General features: G+C 39.9%; 1 protein-coding gene across 1 annotated transcript; it reads right to left on the bottom strand.

The window, feature by feature from the left end:
- Positions 1 to 8,447: 8,447 nt before the first annotated feature.
- Positions 8,448 to 10,499, bottom strand: LOC146983376 (uncharacterized). The gene is made up of 3 exons (XM_085785443.1): positions 9,222 to 10,499; positions 8,900 to 9,118; positions 8,448 to 8,811 (listed from the first exon to the last, which is right to left on the bottom strand). The coding sequence occupies exons 1-3, from the start codon at positions 10,067 to 10,069 to the stop codon at positions 8,604 to 8,606; spliced, it is 1,275 nt and encodes a 424-aa protein (XP_085641569.1). The 5' UTR covers positions 10,070 to 10,499; the 3' UTR covers positions 8,448 to 8,603.
- Between the last annotated feature and the right edge of the window lie 445 nt (positions 10,500 to 10,944).

The raw sequence follows: 10,944 nt of genomic DNA, 5'->3' as shown, positions 1-10,944 counted from the left end.
GCCTGGAGGTGCAAATCAACATTACAAAACATAAAACACTTTTACAAATTCTGAAACAAATTTACATTTCAGAAAACAAAACTACAAGTCTTAAAACAAAGTTACATTTCAGAAAACAAATTTACATTTCAGAAAACAAAATTACATTTTAGAAAACAAAATTACATTTCAGAAAACACATTTACAAGTTGCAAAAAAAAAATACAAGTTGTAAAACAAAATTACATTTCAGAAAAAAAAATTACAAGTTGTAAAACAAAATTACATTTCAGAAAACAAATTTACAAATTGCAAAACAAATTTACATTTCAGAAAACAAAATGACAAATAACATAACACTTTTACAAAGACCAAAACACTTTTACAATATCTGAAACAAATTTACATTTCAGAAAACAAATTTACAAGACACCAAACACTTTTACAAACACCAAGACACATTTACAAGTGGCAAAACACTTTGACAAACTGCAGAAACAAATTTACAAAAAGGCCAACATCAACCGGAAAGGGAATGTACCAACCCCGGGGTTGACCCGGAAGTGAACGAGGAGCGGTCATGACGAGTTCTAGTCGTCAATGGAGAAGCTAACGGAGACCTGAGATGAGCGAAAGAGTAATGTTTTGCCCCTATTGTGGCAAGCACATGAGCCGACTGTCACGTTTTTGTTTTTCGTGTGGGCGATCCCTTGAGTTTTTAAATGAAGTGGACCAGTCGGAAGGACCGGGGACGTCATCTACGCCAACAACCAGCAACCAACAGCGGCAGCCGGTTGATGCTAAACCAGGTAAGTTAGCCTGAGTGCAAAAATAACACACCCAGGGGGCGTTTAGAGGGGTACAGCCACTAAACAGCAATAACACAGACGCACCGTGATGTTCTAAGGGCAGAGGATGTTATGATGCTGTGTGAAGCTCTTTTGCCCATGGCTTTTGCCTTGCCTAGAGCCATTGGTTAGAGGCCGTTAACACTCAATTTTGAATCGTGGCTTTGTTTATTTCTGCAGAACAATCTTGCCCATCATACAAGCATTTCATGGAATACCGGAATTGCAAATCAAAAGAGCGACAGTGCTTTAGCTTCGGGCCGAGAGGAAAAAAAGATCGACCCAAAGAAAGAAAACGTGTCCAGGTAGGTTGTACTGACTTTAGCTTATCAATCCTCTACTGTCTGACTCGAGATGAGAAGTGCATCTGTGCAGTTGTAATTACTTTTAAAAGGAAAAGTAACTGTCTTGTCTGTGTGTAACAACATGTCTGTCCGTCCTGGGTGAGGGATCCCTCCTCTGTAGCTCACCCTGAGGTTTCTCCATTTTTTTTTACCTGTTAAAGGGTTTCTAGGAGTTTTTCCTCAGTGGATGTGAGGGTCTAAGGACAGAGGATGTTGTTATGATGCTGTGTGAAGCCCGTTGAGACAAACTAATAAAATTGCCTTGCCTTGCCTAACTTAGTTTTGACGTAGGCTTCTATTATTAGTATTAGTACTAGTATTAATGTGAAACACTGATATATGTATAATTTTTGTATGTATTGTATAATGCATGAAATTAAGATAATCTTTGTCATTTGTTTTAGATAAACATTGGATTGATGGCGCCATATGGAACTGACAGAACTGATTTAAAACCTCTAAGAGGGAAAACACTCCCATTACTTTTAGACCCAGAGGATGAAGCACATGACGTGCTAAAAAAAGGTGTCCAGAAACTGAGAGCATTTAACAAAGACATGCAAGAAGAAGGACCATATGTCCTTTTGTATCCAGACGCCTCAGAGGTGGTCCATGTGCCTGGGTCAGAAAGGCCATTCAAATTGGCTGAATATAAAAATGAGCTAGGGAAGCCATACTCCAGGATCACCCTTTTCATTTGCCTAGAAAAACATTTTAAAGGAGGTTAGTGGATCTCTTGATTCAATACAGTATCTTACAAAAGTGACTATATCCCTCATATTTTTGTAAATATTTTATTATAACTTTTCATGGGACAACACTGAAGTGTTTCAACTTTGATACGATGAAAAGTAGTCTGGGTACAGCCTGTACAACAGTGTAATTTTTACTGTCCCCACAAAATAATTCAACATACATCCATTAACGTATAAACTGCTAGCATCAAAAGTGAGTACACCCCTAACTGAACATGTCTAAATTGTGCCTAAAGTGTCCCAAGGTGGATAACATCCACCAGCTCCAGTGGAGGATGTCCTCAAACAAATAAACAATAAATTAAATCAAAATAAATAAATTCCAGGGGCAACCTGTGAAGCTCTAGTGAAATCTATGTCCAAGAGAGTTAAGACAGTGTTGGAAAATAATGGTGGCCAGACAGAATTTGTGAGATACTGTATATTTTTACACATTTTAGAAACTCTACTGAAGGATACATCTATAGTATCTACATGATCTGTTGAATTTTCTGTTTTTACAGAAGTGGATGATGACCTAGACTCTGATGATTCTGAAATTGTGATCTCTTCAAGGAGCACAATGGAATTCAACCGAGCTGACACTGTGGTATACCATTTTGTGCTATTACCTGTATGAATATATTATTGATTTATCTATGTCAACACTGACAACCTTTCACCGTCGATATATAATGCTTATGGTAAGGGAACAGTTATTGAGGCTGTCTCATCCGCCCCGTTAACATTTTTATGTTTCCATATACTGTGTTATTAACTAGTTTGTCTGTTTACAACATGTCTGCCCCGTCAGCCCCTCCTGTGTAGCTCACCCTGAGGTTTCTCCTGGTTTTCCCTGTTGAAGGGATTCCAGGAGTTTTTCCTCAGTGGATGTGAGGGTCTAAGGACAGAGGATGTTGTTATGATGCTGTGTGAAGCCCATTGAGACAAACTGTCAAAATGGTCTATACAAATAAAATTGCCTTGCCTTGCTTTTTACAAATCGTTTATAAATGTATGTTTTTCCCCTCAGATTTTCGAACCACAAAACCAAAGCTCTCCCAAACACAGTCCTGAAGATGAAAGGTCAGTACATTTTAGCATCTACCAAACGCATGTAATGAGATGTCTTTTGTAGTGGTAATCAACTAGTAGGATTCTGCTGTATTTTTTTACTATTGTTATATGACAATTTAAGGCCTGAAGGACAGTAATAAACAATGTTATAATTTTATAATTTTAATCATGTTTCAGATATGCACCAGGACATTCAACAAGAATCAAGCCTGGACCGGTAATAGGCCAGACAATGGCAGTCTGGAATTTCTTGCTTTCAGTGTTGTGTTTCTGACATTTAAAGCATTTTTTTAGATCATAATATCTGATGCTGATGATGGGGATGTGCATGTGGATCCACCTGAAACAAAACCAGCTAAGAATTCTTGCTACAGGTAAGTAATTAATGATAGAGACTCACATAATTTGTATTCAATTTATCTGGAAGATATTTGTGTTTTGTAAAATGTGTTAACATGGAAATTGTAATTTCCCAACAGTAAATACACTGACCTCTACGCACCGGGTGTTGAGGAAGAGGATGAAGACTGTGTTCCAGTCGATGAGGACAATGTTGAACACACAGCATTGTAAAATGAACTTCTCAATGTGGCATTCTATTTTCCTTTATTTTACAATATCACTGCTATTAAAATGTTTGCTCTAAAAGTGTGCACTGTCTTGGATATTCATTAATTTCATCACTTTCTGTCATTACAGGGAGGAGAATGACATTACACTACAGGAAATAGTGGCGAACCTGGCACTCCAAATTGACCACAAACGGGTCAGCAGGTTCAACATCTCCAGAGCCAACATTTGGGATGGAGCTGTCAGGGGTTTCAAGCGTGCCACATATACAGGTGCATCTCAATAAATTACAATATAATGGAAAAGTACGTGAATTTTAATAATTCACTTAAAAAAGTTAAACTAATACATGATATAGATCCATTACACAAACACATGGAAATAATTCCATGTCTTTATTACGTTTAATATTATGTCGAAAACCCCTAAAAAAAATAGATTATTACTTCAGACTGACTTTAAATATGATTGGTAATACAGAATTGTTGGTCTTCTTGAAAGTATGTCAATGTATATGCACTCGATAAGTACCTCAATTTGGGGAGGGGGGGGCATGGAGACAAACAACATGTGGCACTGCTGAGGTGTGATGGAAGCCCAGGTTGCCCTGACAGCGGCCTTCAGCTCGTCTGCATGTTTGGGTCTGGTGTGTCTCATCTTCCTCTTGACAATACCTCTTAGATTCTCTATGGAGTTGAGGTCTGGTGAGTTTGCTGGTCAGTCAAGCTCAGTAACTTCATGGTCATTTAACCAGCTTTTGGTGCTTTTGGCAGTGTTAGCAGTTGCACAATTCAGGTGGAAAATTAAATCAGCATCTCCATAAAGCTTGACAGCAGAAGAAAGCATGAAGAGCTCTAAAATGGGCCGGTCTTATTGTCCTTGGTTTTTAAGCACCAGAGAGAGTTGCACCCCTAATTTCGTTGTATGTTTACAATGACAATGATGATTCTGATTCTGACTACATTGACTTTAGATTCAGAAAACACAGTTGAGTAACACCAGCAGATGAAGTTGCACCCCAAATCATCACTGACTGTGGAAGCTTTACACTGGGCTTGGATTCTCAACCTCTCCACCATGTCTTGTCTGTATACAAGATCTATTGCATGTCTGCCCATCCTGGGTGAGGGATCCCTCCTCTGTTGCTCACTCTGAGGTTTCCCCAATTTTTTTCTGTTTGAAGGGTTTTCCTCAGTTGATGTGAGGGTCTAGGGGTAGCAGATGTTGTTATGTAAAGCCATTGGATACAAAATAACACACCTCTGACGTTGTCTTGGCTTGTGCATGATACACTAGACCCAAACATGCAGACGAGCTGAAGGCCACGAACAGTAATTGAAGCAACCAACTGAGTACTGGACATACTTTCCAGAAGAACAACAATTCTGTATTAACAATCAATTTTGAAATTGGTCTGATGTAATATTCTTTTCCTTCTTTTTGCAATACTGAATTTGTGGTTTTCATTCATATAAACCATAATAAAGATTATACTTAATAAATACATGAAATACTTAAGTGTGTTTGTCATGGATCTCTATCATGTATTAGTCTAACTTTTTGATTTTAACAATTAAAATGAATGACCCTTTCCATGATGATCTAATTTATTGAGATGCACCTTTACAGAAAACTGTGACATGCTGGTCCGATTCACTGACGATGCTGGTGTCACTGAGGAGGGAATTGACACGGGAGGTCCCAGGAGAGAATTTTTAACTCTTATAATGAAGCACCTGAAAGACCGTCCCATTTTTGATGGACCAGAAGGACATCGTTTTTTGGTGTACAATGCAAATGGTATGCATAGGGTTAGATGTGTACTATACTAATGGTTGGTTAAGTACAATGAAACATATCACATGGCATAACATTTCTTCCTCAAAATCTTAAAATGTATAATGTATTGTGTGTTTTTAATTTTTCATTATGATTTCATTCACAGCTGTCAGGGAGGACGAATACTTCCTGGCAGGAAAGATGATTGCTGTGTCAGTTGTACATGGAGGTCCAGGACCCCATTTCCTGTCAGAGGACCTTGTACATTACCTTGCCGGCCAGACTTCATTCAAATCAACAGTTGATGTAATAACAGATGAAGAAATAGGGAGAGCTATGCAAGAGGTGAGAATAGCTTAAGGTTACAGTGTGGGAGGACAGAGACTTACCTACTTAGGACAGTTTTATTTCCTGTATCACATACACATCATTGGCTTAATGTATTAGTTTTTGATAGGGTACGGTTACACCCTCTTGTATATGCAGTGGAGAAAAAAACAAGGATTATAGAGTTTTTAACTGGGTCTGTTCATGCTGTTTTTTATGTCTTTCAGATTGATAATGCTCCTTCATTGGATGCTCTGCGAGACTGTGTCATGAGACACAGCACAATGTTACAGACAGCTGGCTGTCTGAGACATGTGACTGCTGTGGAAGAAAAGAAAGGAATAGTGGCAGACTACCTTCAATGGTATATAATTGGCCGCAACTCATCTGTAATTGACAGGTAAGATCATATTTTTTATGATGTGATTTTCTTTATATGACTTTCATGATGACATGCACATCTGTAGTCACTGTGACAACATTTGTGCCATAGTGTGTTACAACTGACAGCCTTAGTTTTGTAACACCTACCTTGCCATGTGCAAATCGTAAGAAATTTAATTTTTAACACAGAAACAACCCCAAATGTTTTTTGGTTGTTTTTTTTTACTCGTTTAGGTGGACTGTAATTGCTTGAGAACCTCTAACACTTTTCTTTAAATAATTTACATGCAGTTGTCAGTACACAGCCGTGAAAGTGTTTTTATTCACTTTGTAGATTCAAAGATGGTCTTTCAGCCCTCCAGTTTCTTACTGCACTACAGCAACAACCTTCTTTGCTGACCCCTGTCCTGTGCCATGTTGAGAAGCGACTCACTGGCTTTGAACTAGAAAGACTCTTCAAACCTGACCTCAGCCCTTCAGGGAGTAACATGAGACGAAAAGAAAGTCAAACCTTGGCCTACTGGGCTGACTACCTCCTTGACTGTGAAGGTTTGTATGTTTCTTTTCTCTCTTTTTTTTTGGGGGGGGGGGGTATTACCGTGGTATATCTGGACCTCTTTTTTTTCTTCTTTGCAGAAGGTGCAGCTTCCGTTTCTCTGGAGGACGTGTTCATGTTTGCAACTGGGCTGACATCAGTTCCCCCTTCTGGCTTGCAACCATCGCCTCAAATAGAGTTCCTGGATGACTCTCTGTTCCCAATGGCAAATACATGTTCAAACCTGTTGAAGTTACCACTCCTCGAACCATACAGTGTGTTTAAGTCACAAATGGACTTTGGAATTCAAAATAGTCCAGGATTTGGCTTTTTTTAAGCCATATGACTAGATAACCCCTAGCTGGTGTCAATGGTGCACTTAAAGGTGCAGCTGGTTTTGTTAAAGCGGTTTTTATGTGAGCATGTTTTTTGCTCAGACACTTAACTGTTGTCTGTTTTTGTCTCTGAATGGGGAAAAAAATCAAGAGATTTTGTTTTCTATTCAAGAAAAGATTGCTCATTACTTTTTTTATTTTAATGAAGCTGTGGGTCAACATTTCAGACACTTTGTGTACATGTTCCACAATTACAATAAGAGATGTTCTCTAACCCTCCTGTTGTCCTTCTGGGTCAAATTAACCCAATCTGTACCCTTCCCCCCATCCTTCCCTCCACAAGCCTTTTTTCCTTTCCCTCCCTTCATCCTTACTACTTCTTCCTATTTTTCCCTTCCTTATTTACCTTCTTCCTTCCTTGAACAAATCTGTTCCTTCCACCTTTCTTTTTCCCCTTACTTCTTTCCACAACCCTTTTCCCTTCCTTCCTTCCTTTTGACCAGTTGACCCAATCTGTTCCCTCCCTCCTTCTTTCGTTCCTTCCTTCTTTCCACAATCCCTTTTCCCTCCCTTCCTTCTTGACCCAATCTGTTCCCTCCCTCTTTCCTCCCATCTTTCCCTTCCTCCTTCCTTTCAAACCGTTTTCTTTCCTTCCCTTCCTTTCTTGCCAATGGACCCAATCTGTTCCCTTCCTCCTTCTGTCTTTCCTTCCTTTTCCTCTTCCTTTTTTCCTCCAATCTTTCCCTTTGTCCTTCCTTCCTTTCTTCCCCCACCCAGGAGGACAACAGGAGGGTAAAAAAAAAAAGTTTTCTCATTGCTTTGCTTAATTTTAAAGGGATAGTTCAACATTTTGGCAAATTGGCCCATTGCCATAATCGCTATAGTCATAGCAGTAGGTTCATTACCTTTAATTGTAGGTGTAAGCTATTTTCAGTACGGCGGAGCGCAGCAGCAGGCTGCTCAGAGCTACACTATGGAGGCTAAGGGAATTTCTTGGTTTCCCTCATTAAACTCATCAAATTCAACATCCCAAAACTCCACAGCGCTTTTGTAGACAAGTTGTGACCTGCACAACCACCACGCTATGAGATAATGACGGAACGATACGAAACGGAGCCGTTTTCGAGGTAAATACAGGGTAAATACGGAGACTGCTTGCTGAAAAACTGTCCCTGAACGCAACGCGCATCAGCGGTTTTGTATGAATTTACCTCGAAAACGGCTCCGTTTCGTATCGTTCCGTCATTATCTCATAGCGTGGTGGTTGTGCAGCTCACAACTTGTCTACAAAAGCGCTGTGGAGTTTTGGGATTTTGTATTTGATGAGTTTAATGAGGGAAACCAAGAAATTCCCTTAGCCTCCATAGCGTAGCTCTGAGCAGCCTGCTGCTGCGCTTCGCTGTACTAAAAATAGCTTACACCTACAATTAAAGGTAATGAACCTACTGCTATGACTATAGCGATTATGGCAATGGGCCAATTTGCCAAAATGTTGAACTATCCCTTTAATGAAGCTGTGGGTCTCGATTTCAGACACTTTGTGTACATGTTCCACTATTACAATTACAGATTTTGTTCTCTCTAACAAAAAAAAGTTTGCTCATTCTTTGCTTTACTGTAATGAAGCTGTGGGTCTCTATTTGAGACACTTTGTGTACATGTTCCACCATTACAATAAACCTCTCTTCCATTCATAGCTGAGCAATTTCTTTTAGTTTCAGATACAGTTCAGTTGCAGACTGCCAGTTCCCTGGCTTCTGTAAATGATTGCTGTCCATGGATGAGTCCAGGTAATCCTGTATGTTAGTGTCCCCACATGGAGCTCTTGTGAGTCGAGCCTCGGGAAAGGCATCCAGTTCTGCCTCTTCAACTTTAAAACCACAGTCTCTGGAGCCAAACCTGTATCAAACAGAAGGACATAATTACATTTAATATTTAAGATAAAAGAAAACAAATACAAACATCAAATCTATCACCATAGTATTACCTGTGTGGTAAGTAGTAGAGCTCATTGGGCACTCCTCCTGGGCATGACGCTGTTCTCGAGGGGCGAATCCTGTGACTGTTCCACAATCTGACACACTCATCCAAGTCTTTCTGGAGAACATCGCCAAAGGAGTATCTCAGTAGACACTGATGCTCATGACTACCATTGAAGTATCCGGCATCCCTCAGGTCTGCAAATAGCTCCATCCAGAACTGAGACCTATAGAAATTGATTTGAAAAATATAATAAGTCATGGTTTATATGTTTGAATGAATGGATGAAATTAAATTTTACATGTAAATGGCTTAATGAGACCACTTACCTCCCCTTCCTGAAGATGGACCACCAAGACTCAATCCTTTGGTTGTTTGTGGATGAGCCATACATGTGGCTGGATGCTCCGGAGAAGTAGTCGTTGTGGTCGTGGCGTAAGGTGCACTGAATTGCGGCCATGGTCCCGTTCTCCGTGCCGCAATCGGTCCTCAGTCTCATGGGAGTGACACCAAGGTTACGCACACATGACAAAAAATAGTGAGCGATCACACTTGGGTCGTTGTTTGTCGGCCCACACTCTAGCCACAGCACTTTCCGTGAAAAGCCATCTATACACCCTGAAAGAGCCAAACCGAATGGCTTCAATTTATCATAGCCATCGGCGTGCCACACGTAGTTTGGTCCCATCGAGTGGTACGTTCTTCTGATGAACCGTCTGTGTGCTCTCCTCTCACAACCACGGGGATTGAGCACCCGCAGTAAACGCATCACTTGATCTCTCCTCAATCGCAGATCGTATTTTTGTTTAAGTACCTGCCACATGGTGCGGTAGCCGAACAGCTGTCCCGGTCCGCGAAGCTCCAGTCGGATGGCCCTTGTTACGGCGTTTGTGGAGGAGTAATGTTTACGGCGATACAAGCCGGCTGCATTCAGTTTACTCTTGAGAGACCTCAAGCTGATTTGAACCCCATGCAAACATGACATCATGTCAACAATGACAGTATATGCGTGTCCCTCATTAAAATATCTTCTGCAGTGCTGCAGCATATCCTCTCCGTCGATCTGGTCCATGCCATTTAAAACATCTAAACACAGACCACACGAAAAACAAAACTGTGTTAACCGTCGCATATATCGTCCGCAAAAAGGGCAAAACACGGCTCGCTCGCACTCCATCTTGGTCAAAAACTAGATAGTCGGCTCATGTGCTTGCCTTTCGCTCATCTCAGGTCTCCGTTAGCTTCTCCATTGACGACTAGAACTCGTCATGACCGCTCCTCGTTCACTTCCGGGTCAACCCCGGGGTTGGTACATTCCCTTTCCGGTTGATGTTGGCCTTTTTGTAAATTTGTTTCTGCAGTTTGTCAAAGTGTTTTGCCACTTGTAAATGTGTCTTGGTGTTTGTAAAAGTGTTTGGTGTCTTGTAAATTTGTTTTCTGAAATGTAAATTTGTTTCAGATATTGTAAAAGTGTTTTGGTCTTTGTAAAAGTGTTATGTTATTTGTCATTTTGTTTTCTGAAATGTAAATTTGTTTTGCAATTTGTAAATTTGTTTTCTGAAATGTAATTTTGTTTTACAACTTGTAATTTTTTTTTCTGAAATGTAATTTTGTTTTACAACTTGTATTTTTTTTTTACAACTTGTAAATGTGTTTTCTGAAATGTAATTTTGTTTTCTAAAATGTAATTTTGTTTTCTGAAATGTAAATTTGTTTTCTGAAATGTAACTTTGTTTTAAGACTTGTAGTTTTGTTTTCTGAAATGTAAATTTGTTTCAGAATTTGTAAAAGTGTTTTATGTTTTGTAATGTTGATTTGCACCTCCAGGCCACCGTAGGTAGAGTCTTTCCTAGAAAATAAAATAGAGACTTGTACAAAATAAATCCTGCTTAATGGGCTTCTACTCATATGTGGTGGTGACTGTGTCTGCAGAGAACTCCCTCTGGCTGTATTTTGATGTTTTGGTGTAGTTGGGACGTTTCTGGGCGGGAAGTCGGTGTGTTTTCCCCAGCCAATGGCAGAGCGTAGGTGAACTTGGGCGTGCGGCGTGGG

This window comes from Trachurus japonicus, chromosome 8 (assembly GCF_045865225.1).
Source record: "Trachurus japonicus isolate A0001 chromosome 8, Traja_1.0".
Classification (NCBI taxonomy): Eukaryota; Metazoa; Chordata; class Actinopteri; order Carangiformes; family Carangidae; genus Trachurus; species Trachurus japonicus.
Note: the sequence above shows the minus strand (reverse complement) of the source record. Positions and strands in the feature narration are given on the sequence as shown.

Coding starts and splice junctions, on each gene's coding strand:
- LOC146983376 (XM_085785443.1), bottom strand. CDS start 10,069: ATGGAGTGCGAGCGAGCCGTGTTTTGCCCTTTTTGCGGACGATATATG. Junction 9,119..9,221: donor TCCATCTTCAGGAAGGGGAG/GTAAGTGGTCTC, acceptor CAATTTCTATAG/GTCTCAGTTCTGGATGGAGC. Junction 8,812..8,899: donor CTCTACTACTTACCACACAG/GTAATACTATGG, acceptor TGTTTGATACAG/GTTTGGCTCCAGAGACTGTG.